General features: G+C 36.2%; 2 protein-coding genes across 2 annotated transcripts in view; both read left to right on the forward strand.

The window, feature by feature from the left end:
* Stacl (SH3 and cysteine-rich domain-containing protein) overlaps positions 1 to 10003 on the forward strand; it is a 263899-nt gene extending 253896 nt beyond the window's left edge. The window contains exons 23-24 of the mRNA XM_074095440.1: positions 925 to 1101; positions 3002 to 10003. Coding sequence (XP_073951541.1) covers positions 925 to 1068 — 144 coding nt within the window. The 3' untranslated portion in view covers positions 1069 to 1101; positions 3002 to 10003. The remainder of the gene's footprint in view (positions 1 to 924; positions 1102 to 3001) is intronic.
* Positions 10004 to 11208: 1205 nt separating this feature from the next.
* The window catches only part of LOC141433404 (uncharacterized), a 32405-nt gene continuing 24553 nt past the window's right edge, over positions 11209 to 19060 (forward strand). Inside the window, exons 1-2 of the mRNA XM_074095430.1 lie at positions 11209 to 11604; positions 16672 to 16773. Of these exons, the coding sequence (XP_073951531.1) occupies positions 16677 to 16773 (97 nt within the window). The 5' untranslated portion in view covers positions 11209 to 11604; positions 16672 to 16676. The remainder of the gene's footprint in view (positions 11605 to 16671; positions 16774 to 19060) is intronic.

Here is a 19060-nt window from a genome sequence, read left to right on the forward strand (position 1 = left end):
TAAGTGAGGATGGTCTGGATGTTTGACATGTACTTACCTAAGCTAGACCAAAAGAATCGATGAGACATGGACTGCGAGTAGCAACATGAATAAAACCGGCCAAAAGCGTGTCGGACACGCCCAAAATAGGGTTCCGTAGCCATTACGAAAAAATTAAGTAATATTTTGTACGGAATATTCCAAGTTTAGGCATATTTTATACCTTAGGCTGCTATTTACTCTTAAACTACTAATAATTGACAAGAAAACTTAACTATTATAGCTTTCCTTGTAAGTTTGATATACTTACTACCATCCTGAATTTTTTTTAATTTTTCCACCCACCAGTTTAGATTTTAGATGGGGGGGGACGCTCGATTTTAATGAAAATAATATTTTGCAAACACATCACTGAATGAAAAATCGTTTTAGCAACCCCCTAATGGTTTTAAAATACCTATCCAACGAAACCCCACACTACAAGGTTGGATGAATAAAAAAATCACCCCCACTTTACTCGCTACTATACTGTAAGTAGATACCTAATCTAAAAAAAAAAAAAATTTTTTATTGTACCATTTTGTCGGCATAGTTTACATAATATATTCGTGCAAAATTACAGCTTTCTAGCATTGATAGTCCCTGAGCAACGGACGGACAGACAGACATGGCGAAACTATGAGGGTTCCGTTTTTGCTATTTTGTCTACGGAACCCTAAAAATAAGAGACAGTTCGTTGTCTAACTACATTTTAAAGTCGCCCCCTAGTTCAAAGTCACTACGGTTTAACTTTAACAACTAACAACATAGCAACATACAATTTTTTCTATTGTAGCCTCCAACCAAAAGTTACTCATTTTATTATTCTGGTCTAAATGACTTTTCTTTAAAATGGAGACTACAAAGAATTTCAAATAATTTTTGATTTACAAATGTTCCTTCAAGGTATCCGACGGCGACAACGGTCTGATGCTGCTTCGAGACCAGATAGTAATCCAAGTGGGTGATGAAGTGGACGGCATGGTGATGATCCGCTCCGGCGACAACCGGCAGGGAGTATGCCCGATCAAGTTCCTCCAGGAGGTGTGACGCTTCAGGCGATCAAACTACGATTTGATGACAGTAAGTTAATTTCTTCTAATTATTTTTTTGCCCGGAATTACAATAGCATTCACCATTTATTTCTGTAAAATAGGTAGCTGTAGAGGGTAGAAATAGATGGTAAATGCAATAACTGTGACTGTTCGCACGTTAGATGATGTAATTTTAAGGAACGAACTTCACCGGAGGGTGTGTGTTACACATTTTTTATATTTCACATATGGAGATATACGTATTTTATAATATAGAGGATATAGTCTAAGCCTTTTCATTCTAAGGGGTGACTTTTTATCCAGCATTGGGAAACATACATAGTACGTGGAAGAAACGATAGAGACAAAATAATCTTTGTTGCTGGGTCAGTGACCTTCAATTTGTAATATTCTCTTATATCTCAGTACGACATGATAGACTCCTTCCTTTACTTGATCGCTGTAACTTATTTTATTTCAACACTTTAGGTACTTTCCAGTGGCGTAGCTACCGGAGGGGTAGCATTGCGTATGACAAGTATGTTTCTAAGCATACAAATATCAGGGTCCAGATTTCATAATGCATTGCATACGTTGCGTACGTGGGATAAGTGTGTCCCTAGCTTAAATGACAAATCTGGAGTACGTCGAATTCGGAACACGACAATACGACGAATACGGAACAAACGATTTTATATGTCTAGTTTACTTAGTTGGGGGTTACATATTTGAATATTGAAAATTAAAATATCTACGGTTAAAATGTCGATGTTCAAATTATCGAAAATTAAAATATCGATTGTATCACAATATCGAAAGTTGTTATACCTATAGTTAAAATGTCTAATATTGAAATGTCGATTCATTAAAATATCGAATGAGTAATGTCGATAACTATATCTAAGTTATAAATGTCAACATATTTGAATGTCAAAAATTAAAATATCGTACATACAAATCTGCTTTATGTAATGCTCCTTTCCCTTTCTCTTAATAACATTTATTTTACATAATCTAGTCATTTTTAGCACTCGCCGACCGCTGGTTATATGCTGGTTACCTAGCCACGCCACTGGTACTTTCGGTCCTCTTATGATGTTTGTACGTAACGGATTTGTCGTGTGAATATTGTTTTTTTCTCTTTCATACTCATCTACAGCTCTTCGTTCCGTACTCAAATCAATTTATTTATAAAATGAAGTACTTATTTATTCTGCAGGAAAAGAGGCCAATCAAATTTTAATAGGTACGCTTCCATTAGTCCGGTCTCGTAAAAGTACGTTAGTGTGGTGTCTAGTTCGATGTTTGCTTGTGTGCCCGTTTTAATACACTCTGCTGTTCCCCTCAAGTATTAATTAGAAGTAAACCTGGAATGACTTTCTGGCTCTTCACTTCAATGATTTAGATAAGAATAAATTAAGAACACCGACTGCGCAAGAAATATATTGCTTTCTATTTTTTATTTAAACAGTATTAGATTACAGCATATTTACTAATTTTGATGATCTTAATATAGGTATACCTAAACCACAAACCTAACCTCAACTGAACCATACAGAGAAGAGTACAGCAGTGCAAGTTAAGGAAACCTTACAGGATCGTTTTTTGTCTGTCAGTCAGCATATCTACCTAGGTATCTGTCGAATCAAGGCAATCTTCTCAGGAACGCGTGAAAGTGTCAAGCTAAAACAGTTAAAATCGTTCTGAAACTTTTTAGAGTATTGACTCTTGCAACTGTAAAAATATTGAATATTCAAATACCTTTCGATCAAGAAATACATATAACAGTTTGAAAGTATATTTTCTTACGAAAACCATGGAACCATAATCATGGCCAATTTAAAAATTCTTAATTCCTATACCAAAGGTAGTTAGATAAGTATACACCTAGCTAAGACGATAAGTTAGTCGTTGTCAACTTATAATCATGACAATTTTACAATTTTCAGAAACGCGGATCATTTACAGAAGAAACCCACACACTCTACGTCCCGAAACCAATCCAAAGTGCCCCCGTAACCCCCTGCGATAGTGAAGCCTCCACGTGGTCTGACCGAGCTTCTTCCAGCCGGCAGTACTACGAACTACCCTCCACGTCAGACAACGCACGGTACGACGAACGCCCTTCTACATCAGACAATACTCGCTACAACGCCCCTTCAACTTCTGATAAAACTCGTTACGAGGAATCCATGGAAGGCGTTTGGTGGTGGCGGCGACCTTTAGGCGTTAGGAGAAATCAGTGTAGGAGGTGCGGAGCGTCCTCAGCCACTAGACCTTTAAGGATGATGCCCTGTGCGGGAGTTGCTCAAGAACACGACGACCTAGACTGGGATGGCCGTCGTCCTCTTATGTCACGTGAACGCCCTCTGCTTTTCTTCAGGCAACTCTTCATTTGAACCGTACGTGTACACCCCGCTATCCAAAACGTTACGCACTCATTGAATCGTAACTTTATTCAGTATGAATAAGGTTTTTTTGGAAAGTTTTACGTTGTTTGTAACGTTTCAGATAGTGGGGTTAGTGTTCTGTAGTGTTAGAGCGGAACGCTAGCAGGGTTTTGAATAACGCGCTTTTGCACGTTCATTAATTATATGAATTTTGGAATAAATAGTAAATTGAAATTATCACAGACGTAGTCAGCCAATTGATTGTTTTAATAACGTATCTGCATTGTTTATTAAATACATTAACACGTTAGATTATAAATAAGTAGGTAACTTACAACATTGTCGATGGTAACTGGTAACGTATTGGTTTGTGATGTAGTCTCACTATATCGTATATTTATTAAGGCAAACAGCCTTCTTAGTTAACGCATTCGAGGTAATTTTTCATTGTCTATTAGAATTGCGGCCTACAATACAAATAAATGATTTGCAAGAGATATTCCTTCCAACGCAAAATGTTATTTTATACCTGTCTACATTTACCAACTTGTATTTTTATATTTACACCTAAAGCGAAATAATATACGCGATTTATTACTTTCGTAACATATCATTTTAAAATTTATAGTTACTTATGTATTGTGATATCGTAAGGTGTTATTAGTTAGTATATGGTTAAGGATAATTTTAATGATACATTTTTGTTGCGTTTACAATGTTTTGTGGATAAATATTATAAAATTATAGCATTTACTAAGGAGCGAAAATTGTATGACGACAACAAATCTACTTTAACATAATATGAATCCGGGCCCATTTATAAAGCTATATATAATATACTTTTATTATGTATTTTGTATTAATCAATTTTACACCTACTTTACAGTAGCTTAATTCAATGTGTTACGCTAAGCTGAACTTTAATATCTATGCAAATTCTATTCATAACATCTAATTATACTCGATATGTTTTAACCACCGATCCACAATCAGAATCACAATTGCAGATAAAACAGCATAAAATCAAAAATGTGACATGAATACATATTTCAAAACGAAATAGTAAACTAATCGTAACTAAAAAATAAAATAGCTTTCAGAAAGAAAACATAAAATTGCGTAACGCACACGCCTCTTAATTAGATATTTGTAATATTTCAATGTGATAGATGACTAAAGTAAAGCAGAATTTTCACGCTACAAGTAAAATCATCCTAGTCCTAGTAGCAATTCATTGCGGCCCTTGAATAATCTTTCACATCCTTATTGGTTGGGTAGCCCCGCAATCTACAGCCCAATTTACACCGCGAGAGGAGCGGATTCCGTACGTGCGGACACAATAGCTGCATGAAAGTACACACTGAACCTCTATAAAGTTCATCGATGTAAATTGAACTAATTCATTAATGAGTCCGCGCCGTGCGCGGTGGAAACCATGCTTACTTAATAGAAAGGTTATTAAATTGTCAACACGGGATTATAAACAACTAAATAGACATGGAAACAACTCATTCAGTACCCCAGTGTAAAAATAAAATTAGTAAGAAGTAAACTTATAGAGACTTAGAGACTTGTGGAGACCGCGGATCGGCAAGCGCAGCGTTGGACGTCCACCAACAAGATGGACAGATGACCTGGTTAAAGCTGCGGGTTCACGGTGGATGCAGGCCGCTGTCAACCGAAGCAACTGGAGGTCTGTGGGGGAGGCCTATGTCCAACAGTGGCCTATGTCCTACGGCTGAGATGATGATGATGATGATGAAACTTATAGAGTACAGAACTAGTGAGTAATGTTTTTCCGTCGTATTTTGTCGGACGTATTAGTCTTGCTTTCTCAATCAGCTTGTAATCTTCAGCGAGCTAGTTGAGAAAGCAAGATAAAAACGAACTTTTCCGAGAAAATGCGGCGACAAAACAACACTAGATACATTTCTAATGTCAGATTGTTACTCTGCCACAGATTGTAACCAGGTTAGTCTCCAGCTTTGTAAGAATTTGTGGTCCTTAACTGAGAATCAAAACGAATTTTCAAGTAGGTTATTAGATAGGATTGTACTAATACACGACTAGAAGTTGGAGCCTAGGTTAAGAAATAGTTGACAACGTCTCACCGAAGTGAAATCAGCTGTGGCAACATTTCGTTATTTTAAATGCCCTTATTTTTAAAGTTTAGAAAATGTTTCCCAGTAGAATAAAAAATCAAATTATAAAATAAACATGTTTTAGCGACCAGCAATTAAACAAATGTGTCAAACGAAACATTTAGCGAAACTAAGCTGAAAAATTCGAGGCAACTTGTTCAAAACAAACTACCTACCTAAGTACTTATTTTTTTACTGTTCTCCTATTGTTTCATTGAGCTTCATTGCACATTTTATACTTCGACAGATTTTGAATGGAATGTCAGAACGCTCGGCCGCGTTCCCAATTTGTCAACATTCTTGAACATCAGCCAGATTGGAACTGCACAGTTAGCTTAACCGTTTGTGCATCTTGTACGTTGAATTATGATTTCTTAATTAGTTTTTAAAAACCGTAACCATAAGTGATAGCAGGAATACCGACAGTGATACTTTGAAAAATGATTTCTAATCAAGCGATTACATTTAGCTCGATTTATTAACGGCTATGAAAAACGAAATCAAGTTCGTACTTACTAGGTAGTAGGTATAGGTATTTTCTTTGGGTACCGTAAAATTATACTTCACATAATCTGGTCATGGTTTTATATCAGACTTATGGTTATATACCTCTTAGAATAGCCATTTGCGAAATGAAAACCGAGGCCAAAGTAAGCATTTCATTTTCATTTCAGCAAAGAAAATTTTAGTTGATGAATGGTTATGTAGATGACTTAATGTGATCCTAGATCCTAATGCTGCGGTTTTGCTTATGAAATCGATGTATTCGTTAGTTTTAATTTAGTGGGTGAGATGCACTCAGTAGCCAAAGCACTAGATAGGCCTATGATCAACAATGAAGTAGCGTAGGACGGAATGATAAAAAATATTAATTAATATAGTTAGATGATCCATTTGTTTGGTTAGCAAACAAACTGACTAAGCACTAAAGAAAAGTCAGCATCAAATGTATGGGAAATTTAGCGTACCGAGACAGTAACGTCTAGCCGTGCTCTTAGTATTAGAGCCATTAAAAGTATTTTGATGTCGGTGATAGCTACTTACATCACGTACTACTAGGGCAAATGCTCACTTGACTCACCTCAACAACCTTCAACTTCAACATTCAACAAATCTATACCCTTTTCCTATTCTTATTAAAACTTTACTACAAGAGAAAAATAAGTTTAATTCGTTCAATTGTTCCCAGAAAATCCTCAAGTTATCAAAAATTCGTCGTCGTATTCTAAAGTAAAATTAAAAAAAACTTGATGTTGATTCAGCCAGAAAGTAATAATTTGTGAGTCCTTATACCTGCTTAGTGCTTACATAGAGCTGCTAAAATAAATTGTTTTAGGTCTATATTTTTCACATAAATTTAGATAAATTTATCTTTTTTTTGCTGGAATTCGTTTTCATTGCAGTTCCATCTAGTTCCTAGTTACCTAATCCTCTTGCTCGTATATTCTAAGTTCATAAGTATTCTATCTTCAATTTCCAATCAATTATACTTCTCATAAAGTATCTAATGATAAAATGTACTGACTTTGACTGGGCGGTACTAAATCTTACCCGCACAAAATATTCTACTTAAAAAAATTAATCTCGTATTTATGTATATGCCGTTAAATATTTCATTTAACACGAACCGTCCCCCAATGTTTTAAAATTTAATGTATCTGTATAATATACAACTAGAAGGTTAACCAAGTATCATAGGGCACGATACATTAACGTAAGGGATAAGAAGATTATTTACAAGTACGTTTAATGTAGTTAGGTAGATAATGTATGAATGTGATACCTACCAAGTTCCAATGTTGTGAAAAATTAGATACCTTGAATCCTTTACGATGTCTTAGTGTTATTTCGTTGAAAATCTTTTTATAACATTATGCACTTATGTGTTCATTGACTAAAATGTTATTTATTCCACATTATTATTATATAAGCAAAGGGTTAGACATGGAAAGAAAGGAATAAAGAAATAATAAATGAAGAAAACATTTATTCGTGACAACGTGGTACAAAAAAATAACAAGAATTAAAAAAAATGCACATGTCACGAAATGGTCCCAAATCAGCAATCTGCCGATCTTGGGAACGGCGTTGATCTTCCTTTGGGACCAATGAGGTCAAACATCGCCGCATGCGCAGGGTTGCCCAGTTTATATTATTTCCATAAGAAAAAATAAAAATGTGACAAATAATGTCAAAAATTGAAAATACAAACTGAAATATAGATGCACAGAAAAACCAGAAAAATAAGACCATCACTGGGAATCGAACCCAGGTCCTCGGTATTCCGTACCGCGTGCTATACCGCTACACCACTGATGGTCAAAAATAAGACCATCACTGGGAATCGAACCCAGGTCCTCGGTATTCCGTACCGCGTGCTATACCGCTACACCACTGATGGTCAACGGTACCGACACGAATTTCCCCTATGCACCTCATATCTCAGCTTGTTTGTTTCTTATTTAGCCACTTAAGCAGTGACACTAGCGACATCTATGCCGTGGCCCTTATCGAGAAACTTTTTCGGCACTCCATTGGAACTAACCGCTCACCCGGACAAGAGATACCGTTACTAAGCAATCAAATTAAGATTGGTTTTTTGGAATCTTTATGTATTTTTTATTTCAATTCCAAATTTTTACTTTTACGGTCATCCCGAAAAAACCTAAATTGAAAATACAAACTGAAATATAGATGCACTGAAAATCCAGAAAAATAAGACCATCACTGGGAATCGAACCCAGGTCCTCGTTATTCCGTACCGCGTGCTATGCGCGTGCCACTGATGACCATTGGAATTGAAATAAAAAATACAAAAAGATTCCAAAAAAACAACAAAATTCTAAATAATGTCAAATTTAATCACAAATTATTGTAACTAAAACTCATCAATCATGCCAGGTTAACAAACAACCGTTTGCAACTACTATGTAGTTATTAGATTTTTTTTAAAGGATTTAAGGTATCTACTGCTTTTCTAAGCTGTAAGTACTAACGACACACCACACCTATAGGGAATTTGCAGACTCGCAAAAAAGTTATATTTATTCAAAATAAATATATATAAAGTTAAAGAAAATAATTATACGCATGGCTGCTATTATTACACACTTATCTGTATTTTTTTGTGAAATAGAGAATATAAAAATATCAAATATAATAATGTACTTATCTATTTAATAAGAATATTCCCCTGCTCTTAGGGTGAAAGGTAATAATTATTATTTTCTAAATTGTTTCGTTACTCTCAACTGCGATTTTCGGAATAAAAAGACGGAACCAAATTATCACCAAAATACCTATTTATGTAATACGAGTATTATTAGATTAGGTATAGTATAGTTATTAAGATTCCCAAGTGAGATGTTTATTATATTACTAATATTACTGTACATGTAATAACAGTTATTAGTTATTTTTAGGATATGAATGTGATCGTTAAATATAAATTATTTATTGTCTAACGTCCTTTCTCCTATTAAGAAGCCTCAAGAATTTGTAGATATTAAAGAATATTTAGTAGTAATTAGGAAGAAGGTTTACTGTACCTACCTAATATTTGTAGGTAGTTCATTTTCGCGTTGCATTGCGCCCACAAAACACTTATAAGCATGCGAGTTTATGTTTAGCTTATTATTGCTCTACATTTTTCTGCCATTTTTCGTGCAGAGCGTCCCATCAGCAGGAAAAGTGAATGTGAAGATATTGTGTCAGGGTATCTACTTAAACGATCTACGCACGATATTATTTCTAATACTATGGCCACTCATCCACTTCTGCTATTCACTGTTCAACGCACGCCTACGCTCTTTTCGATATTAATTAAATTCACACAATACAAAAAAAACGACTGAAAGTATTTTTTTGTTTACAATATTAATCTTACTAATATTATAAATGCCAAAGTAGGTAGCTCTCTGTTTGTCTGTTTGTAATAACCTCTTCACACTTAAAGTGCTGAACCGATTTAGATGAAATTTGGTACGGAGTAATTTTGCAACCCTGGGAAGGACTTTTTTATTCCGCAAAATTGCGTTGTTTCGCGGGATAGCGATAAATTAATTCTTCGTAGACGGAGTCGAAGGCGATATCTTATTAAATATAGTTAAAGTAAAAAAGAGTGACTGTTAGTTGGAGAAAGGACGTTAAAACAAATTATCCAATGAGCTATTATTGTTAAAACACATTTAGGTTAGGTTCTTCGGTTTCAAATTATCAAACCAAATACAAAGTTTAAAAATATCTTTTTTGGCATATTTCATTGTTTGCCTTCAAAAAAAACTTAGACTTACCTTACCTACTTTCCTCGTTAAATAGGAATGAAAGTACCTTTTTGAATTCTATGTTGATAAAATCTGTTGATTTGTACTGAGGTTTATAAAGAGTGTTTTGTTAGATGAAATAAATTTTGTGTCATGTACTTAGTTTTTTTTGAGCACCTAGACGTATTCTTTATGAAATCGGAACAGATACGAAAAAATGCAATGAGAAAATTGTAACATTATATGTCATCGAATTGTCGCATAGACAGTGGCGCTGCTGTCATTTATGTCGTATTAGGTCTTGCCTATTTCTTAGCTTGAGTTGGCAGATAAAGTTCAAAACAAGAGCCATTGTCACAGGTTTCGCGTCCTCTGGACCAATGAACTCATAGAATTAAATGAAAATAGGTGTACAAAGACCAGATAACATTCTGTTACGCGATGGTTAGAGTAAAACTAATCATTTTCATCACACCTGCCTATGTAAAGGTAGTAGGTAGATAGAAGTTATGTGATGAATAGTGATGATGGATGGATGATGTTGAAAAGTAACTACAAAAGTTTTGAAATCTAAGCAGGAGCTCCGCATACGCCATCTGGTATGTTACCATCCAAGTTCTACATAGTACATCCTGCTATAATCGTAGGTTTGAATAGCACGTTCGTTCACCATCCTTAAGTGACTTGTTGGTTCTAATAATTTCGAATAGATGGCACTAGAAGCGCTCTACGGTACATTTTTTTGAGTCTGTCTTGATTATGAAAACACTAAATTTCACTAAAATGTGGTTTATAATTGAAGAAATAAAGTTTCATCTGACCAGGTGGTACTCATTCATTTCAATTCATTCAAAAACGGTAAAAAACGAATACTTATTCCAATTAATGACTACTTTTAATTAATCTTACACGTAGGTATGTAATTTATAAAAGTATCGAACCGAAACCTAGTATTTCCCCGCCATGCTACATGCGCGAAGCAGTGAGGAAGCAGTGAGGGCTGACCCTGCTTCTTGCTTTGCCGACGCAACGTGTGTCGATAACCCTGCACCAGACGCGGACTAACATCACGCCTGCGCCAATGACGTTTCTCGACGGCGGCCTTAGCTTGGACACATTCCGATGGATTCGCAAACGTACTACAACTTTTCTTTGTGACGCCCATAAAAACAAAAGTTTATACATCAGTAATGATTCTAAAAACTACAATTACGACCATTTGAATAGTCTTAATAGCTGGATTATTCGAATAAAGCAGAAATAAAAGTACGGGCAGTTTTAATACCCAAAGAAGCGAGCGCTCCAGTGCACCGCCGTCGGCATGTTGGAGATTCTTTAACATAGATGGCAGCACTGAAAATATTTGACATTCCCGGCATTCCGATCGCAGTGGGCTCGGCTCAAATGTCAAACGCGATTATTTCGTCAACAGTATCGTGGCGCGCTAGTTGGATTTATGAAATAACAACAAATAATACAACAGTGTAATTGACGTAAAATGGATGTTAATCGTTAGAATTCAGTGTACTTTTTTGCTTCAAGAGAACTGGTAGCTAGTTATGTTACGCGGTTAGTTTTTGCGATGCGGTATTGATTTTTGTTCTTCACTGGTTTTGTAATGCTGTTATAAACTTTTTCCTAACTTATTGAAGCTGGAATAATTTATTGTTTATCCTTGACGTGTTGATAATTGTATCTTTTCAACTGTATTTGTGCGAGGACATTGCTGATATCGTGGAAAGCTTGCGGAATAAATTAAGTGAGTACCCTCTACCTACCTACTGGAATTCCTTCATGTTTACGTCTGAGTTTACCCAATTGAAACACTTTTTTGTGACATATTCGCTTGTTGTAAGATCAATTAAATATTTTCTACTTACTTACTACTTAAATGTTTCATACTATGCTATGGTCCTCTCAAACCTTCCTTTGCAACTCTGGTCTATTTTTTTTTAAATGACAATGTTACTTTACTCACTATAAAATGCTTCGAGTATTTGTTGTAAACGTATGTACCTACAGATAACTATCTTCGTTTTTATAACACAAAATAATGATAACGCAAGACTAATATCAGATCAAAATCGAATCTCGTCTTAACATACAAGCAGTGTTTTGACTTTTGACTCTCTCATTGCGCGCAATCATCGTACGTACCTACCGGTTTGATTTGCGAGCAAAAAAAATTCGCCGCTACTCGGCAAGGCGAAGGCATGAAGCGTACAGCCAGCGAGGAATCTCGCGAACATAATAGCGTGGAATGCGACCGATACCTATATGCGCGGACGCATGTGGTTTAGATAACAGCTCGATAACGCCCGATTAGCCAATGTGACCCCGCAGATTCATTTCCCATGTACTGCTGTGGTAAAGAAGTAGGTATTAGTTGATAATATTTTCGATTTGGTTATAACGTTAAAACTTCGACATGGTAACCGTTAGAATGTATAGGTAGGTAATTGAGAAGTTACGAGGACCCAAAGAAGTTTAATTAGTGGTCAATTATTTTGGAATTGTTGCCATTTTTTTATCTTATACTTAATCGAAAATAAATGAAAGGGATTTGATGTGATTTCAAAACACACACAAAAGTCAATTCCTAAATAATGTCGAACAAATTGAATCATAACCCAGAGTGTAACGTTTTAATAATCAATTTCACCGTGATTTCCTTGACAAAAGTATACCTAAGTAAAAGTATTAGTAGCACAAAGGTTCCAACCTGGGTCATGATTCAATTTGTTCGACTGTACATATAGATACGTCATCATCCTTGCTGTAGTTAGTTAAGTATTATATAAAAGATACGACAGGATGTTATGTTCTTGAAATTTATCGATTGTCTGTCATAATAGGTACCTACGTGTATAATTATGTTAAAACTGTTGAAAATCATGATGCCTATGTCCAACAGTGGATGTCCTTTGGCTGACGTGATGATGATTATGTTGAAAATCTGTTCATTTTGAGAACACAATGCTATATACCTATCATGTACCCTATCCATAAACGTATAAGGTGCAAAACCCAATGACTGTCTAGCTATGTTGTTCTGTATTCTGATAGCCCATTATAAATCTTCACTTCTTTGTATCTATGCACCAAAGATTCCTACTGCATCTCTGTCGATTCAAACAAAACAACTAAAATATGTATATAGACACGAAAAGAAGCATTAGAAACGAACCGCGAGTCATCTAGCTATCTCGCGGCTCGCCTTAAATTCAGACGCTACAAATTGCGATTACAAGCAGACTTGCGAACTGGAATGTCGAACCAATATTTGAACTCGGACGTTCGTCGGTTAGTTCAACAAACACGTGTTCGATAACATTATCCGTTATAGCAATACACACAGAGCAATTATTTGCTTTAGGCTGTATTTCAGACGTGCAAATAGCTAGGTCGCTTGGCTGTCGGCATGTTTAATATTTTTCTGTTTATCACAACCCGAGGACGTCCACTGCTAATGTGGAACAAAGTCACATATTTCTACAGCAAGCAGCCTACGCCTGCGTTTCAAAAAACATTTCAAAATGAAATAGTTGCTTGTATTTTATTTTGTTCCCAATCAACCGTTCATCTAATTTAAGGCCTTTCCCCCAAGGCGGCCGAACGAAACTTCCAAAAGGGATGCATAGAATTTGGGAAACCCTACATCAAAGGGAACATCTGCTCGTTCTCTCGCCCCCCAGGCCACGTGCGCCACTCAGCAGGGGTAGCCCAACAACGGTCGTAAAAAGCACCGCACCCCAAATGCGGGCTTGCCAACGGGCCATCATACGCAAAACTCAACCTTACGAATAACCCACAAGATCACTTTTAAAACTATCTATCGCACCAAATTTATTATTTTTAACTTTCGGAATGTCAAGGTTCGATCACCATGTGGTTTTCGTCTGGAGACTAGCAGGTGATAATGTTTTACGTAAACTTATTCGGCACCATGCACAAACATCTGCCCTGAAAATAAAGACATTTTCATTTATATGAAGCTGTAAAACAAAGTGTTGTGACACCGATAGTGCTATCGATAGTTTTCTATGGTGAACTGTGAAAGCCAGGGTGATGAGAATTATATACGTATTTTAAAACAGTTGATTGTGTACTAGGCCAAAAATCAAAACAAAATGTTAAAAAACCACTCGGTCCTGTAATATCCCTTGATTTCCCATTTTTGATACATTTCATTGTTTTGTGTGCGGCAGGAGTTATCTGTAACGAAGATTAATTAATCACATTCCTAAGTAACCCAAACATCTAATCTTTATTGCGCTTAATTTAGACATAAATCGAATAGATAATGTAAGAATGTAATCAATGTAAGCATAAAGATATTATAAGTTATCTTCTAATTCGATTATAACCCCAGAAGTAAAACAAAACACATTTCTTATGAACACTGCGCGTAGTTTGCAAATGAAATAGAATACTCTATTTTAAATCAATCAACATTCCAATAAAACTGTTTGAAAAACTAGGTAGTAAAGTAATTTGATTAACGCTGTGTTTGATTAACAGAATGTATATTAATGATAATTTCCCTTATAAATGCTAACGACAATGATTAAACGGTAGTGTCAACGATTTAAAAATGTTGTGAGCAATTCGACATTCACTGGAAAAATGCGGTTTCTTGCTGCCTTTGAATAACTGAGTGACCATCTAGGTATGTGTCGAAATATCCATTCGGTATACTGGTCGGCATGCCACCTCCGCTAGCACTCGTGACTGCGCCTCCGGCCAGAAAAATTCTATTGTGTTTAATGTATCCAACGAATTCCTCATCATTAACGCAGTCATCGCATCACTCGTCATACCGGCATTTCGTTAGCCCGTCCCTCCATCCACACCTCTTTATTTGTCTAAGAATGTCTTGTCCACTTTTGTAAGTTCAATGTCATCATGCATCTTTATGTTCCTGGAATTTGACATCCATTATTGTGCTCATTATGATTCATCACAGGCATCGGTTGAAATGTTACAGATATGTGTGGAATCCGCTTAATCGTGGACCATTTCAGTGACACTGTTGGCATCGACTTGCGACAAAAGAAAGTTCTTTTACTCTTTTACTAACACGTCCTCATTCAACACTGACACATTACAGTACAGTAGTTGGTTATTAAAATCATTACAAATATTATAATTATGAAAGTGAGTATATATGTTTGTTTGTTACGCCTTCACGCTCAAAGTACCGATCGTAATGAAATTTGGTACCTATATATGGAGATAGTTTGAGAAGGAAGGATAGTTTTTATCCCGGAAAAGTGTACAGTTCCCACGGGCGTCGGACGTATTCTTCACCGACGAAATCGCAAACAACAGCTAGTCAAACAACAATTAAAACATTAATTTGAAATGTAATTAATATCGTTATGATAGTGTACCTAACCATAGTAGAAAACAATAAAAATAGAATAATTCTTAATGCTAATGATGCAATAACCATTTTTCTTTATTTATCACTTCGCGTGGCCATCACAAAAATATTTCGCGTGATATGCCAATTTAACCACGCGAATAACGTTTATATATACACAATATTTGGCCAGTATCATGCAACAACTAACATTTTACGAGGGATATTATATCAAGTTTTGATAATTACAAATGACGATTTAAGAGTTTAATAACCTTTGTGTTGTCCCGGGTTGTACTTTAGTCATGTTTAATATTCTTGAATACTTTACTTAATGAAATCTTATCGCTTTAATTGTTATGTATGAACACGGTAGGTATACCGTGTGCTTGGGAACCCGTGATGGTCAATTGTATCCATGTCTTTGCCACCGAACTCATTTATTATAATGATAGTAATTGCTCCGTACAATTCAATCTCTACATCTTTTCTTAAGGTCAGCCTATTGCAGCGTGTATGTACCTATGCAATGCAATCTTATCATAATGTCATACTCATATCAGATCAACTCCAATGATGAATGAACGCCACATTCTCACGATGAGTAGAATTTCTCTACAAACTATGCAACTGTATTTTATTATACTTCGTCTAAAACCGACTTAAATGTATGAGTCTCTTTGTTTTTTTGTAATACCTTATTTGGATATCTACATGGAATTATAGAAAGTCTCACTGAATCATATTGTTCGCTAGCACGATCTATCAAATCTGATCATTATATTGTAGCGCCACAGTAGTAAGACTAAGAATGCGTTATCTGCCATAGCGTGGTCCATTGGCCGCGTTCCCGATCCCGGCGAGGTATGCGGCCGATCCACGTTTCACAACTCTTTGTTTGATCCGATCTGACTCCTCTTATTTACGTGAGCATTACTCGCGCGGCTTGGCTCGCGTCTGTCCACCGTCTAGTCATTTACGTGCTATTAGGAATTTCCGTCGCCGAACTATTTGCATGCGGCGGCCTTTGGGACATATTTGCGGTGCTTTGTCGCCAGAACTAATTTTACTTTAATAGACATTGTTGCTTTCATGAAGAGCCGCTACACATTTTTGAGATTTTTCATATCAGATGTAATCAAGCCGGCTTGTTGTTTTGGTTTTGAAATTGTTATTAGGAAGTGTTCAGTAAGAACTCAGTCTTCAAACTAAGGACCCGTTGTTTAAAAACATTGAATGTTTAGCTTATACTAAACGGCAACGGTGTCAAATATATTTAGCATATGACGTACCTAACATATCTACAAAACAATGACAGCATATTGTATAAGTCGAACAATGCTCAAATATTTTATATTATTATAGTAGAAGCCAGACGGGCAATCTGATCTGGCACTTTGGGTTATTTTGTTTTGAATACATATTCGAAATAATGGTCTAAATATAACTTTTCGTTTTCAGGTAAAATGGAGAAGATTGAATCTGCATTAGATGTACTGTCACGAGCTGCCACAATGGTGCAGCCGTGTCCGGCTTATCCTGCCAGCGATTCGGACGGTTTTGGTAAGTTACGAAACTAGGTACCTATTCAGTAGAATAATGCCAAGCACCTTTTCCACGCACAAAGACTATTCGATTACACATTCCGAATTAACTTGTCCCCATCCTCATGCATTAAACATGGCTACGCTGCATCGATTAATCAATATGAACGCTAATGAATCGTCTAGGAATTTGAGTGCTACCGTATGGTATCTACCTACTTGAAGTTGCACGGCCTTGTAGGCGGGTCACATTCCAGATTCCAACCCGCATTGTTTAATAGTTACCCACTAAGTTTCTTATATTTATAGCAAATCGATTGACGCATTAATCCCTACAATTTTTCTAACAGTATCCCACAAAGTTTCAAATCAAAACACATTAGCTTTAGCTTCTGTGGCAGTGGGCTCACGGCTCCCGATCTTAACAATAGACACCATTGTTAATGTGAACTGGTTTCACGATGAAATGCTTCATTGGCAACATCGCAGTTCCAAGTCGATCTCTTTTGACGGAATGTGACCGTCACGCTGTGATTTTTTTGCTGTTTTTTATGGAGGTATATAGTGAGGCGCAGTGGGCCGATACATCCGGGTGAACTAGGGGAACTACGGAAAATTTGCAATAATGCTGATTCAATTTATGTACCTTTCTCTGCGATATACTTGAACAATGGAAGTAAATGTCGACTAGAAAGCAGAGCTTCTGAGACTAAAAGCAAGTTGCAGAGCTCGTCCCTCTCCCGTGGTTTTCGCTGACCTACTATCCAACTGAGCAGGCATCCTATTGACATCTCTGATATCTCGACATACACTGATCTACAACCTAAGTTAATTTAATGACGTAAAACGTTAATTGGGCGTTACAACAGTGGGAACACCAGTGATTTTAAAACAGGATAACTAGTTTTTATTTATAGTTTAGTTAACTCATTTGTTTTCTTAATAACTTGTTGAATTGACTGCAAATTTATTTGTGGAATTAAATTACATTTATGTAAGTAGTTACCCCTAATAATATTAATTGTATTTGACATCATCTTTACATACCTTAAATTTAACCATTGTTACACACAATTTTAGAAACAATGACAGTGTAATGCTCTGCAACATTTTTTTTAATAGGTTACTACTATAATTAATTCCCAACATTAAATCAATATTATTACGTAGTTTTAAAAGTTAACAGCTAATATTTGAGACGAATTATAGCTTGTTAGACTTTTCATTGCGCCGAATGTCGTTGATTACTAAAGTTACATTTGAATTATCCGGATGTTACGTCTCTACATTAGCCATCCATAATGCCGATTACGATTAGCTTTACAGAATTGTAAATTTTAGTTTAAAAACAAAATTTTACTTAATGAATTCGATATTTAAAATGTGACGAACTAGAAATTTGGCAATAGAGAATTCTTCGAGACTAAAATTTCCCAATTCACTAGTGAACCGAAGCTAACTTTCAACGACCCCTCTTAAAATCAAAGCCAGCACCATCTCTAAACATACTGAGATCATGCAATTTGTTCAATGATGTATCTTGCTTATTTGTGTTTACAAACAGTGGTCAGATTGCGAGTAATTATGCAATGCGATGACAGCGTCGCGGGCGCCGCGTCGGCGCTCACTTTCGTTGCGCTGCGTGTGGCGAGCGCGGGCGCAGCGGCCGTGCGAGCGCGTGCGACTTCGGCACAGCCAGCCAGAGAAAGCGTTCAGGAATTTGGTCGGACCACATAATGTTCTCTAAACTCACCTTGATTGAACCAAGCATTATTATCTGCTGTATAATCTGACTAGCAATGGTATTTCATACATAAGTTTCGTAAAGAATTTCTGAACTGAGAAACACTCATTGTCATTTGTCTTTTAACTTCCTTTCCTTGACTGATTGCTCCGAACGCAAATAAGCAAATAGGCACAGACTGGGCAACGTAATTAAAATAACGTTATCAATAACACGCAGCAGATGTCTAGCTCTCTAGAAATGCACCGCCGACATGTCAAGTTAAATGCAATGGAAATGAGTTTTATTGTGAAAGAGATTGAACTGAATATGGCATGTACGTTTATATCCGGTACGCAGAGGCGGCGTGTTACGGTTTCGAAAAGAATGCAGAATGTAGGTTGCGTTGCTGACTACAGTTACAAACATTCTTAGGTTTTGTAATCACTTTGCTCAATAAATTGCTGAAAACTAAAGCATATCCCGACTTTGCGGCCAATTCCTAACTCGATAGATAACTTAACTTACCTACATATAACTTGTAATTTCTTCAAACGTGATCTAAAATTATCTCACCAAATAA

The sequence above is a fragment of the Choristoneura fumiferana genome, chromosome 12, assembly GCF_025370935.1.
Source record: "Choristoneura fumiferana chromosome 12, NRCan_CFum_1, whole genome shotgun sequence".
Lineage (NCBI taxonomy): Eukaryota > Metazoa > Arthropoda > Insecta > Lepidoptera > Tortricidae > Choristoneura > Choristoneura fumiferana.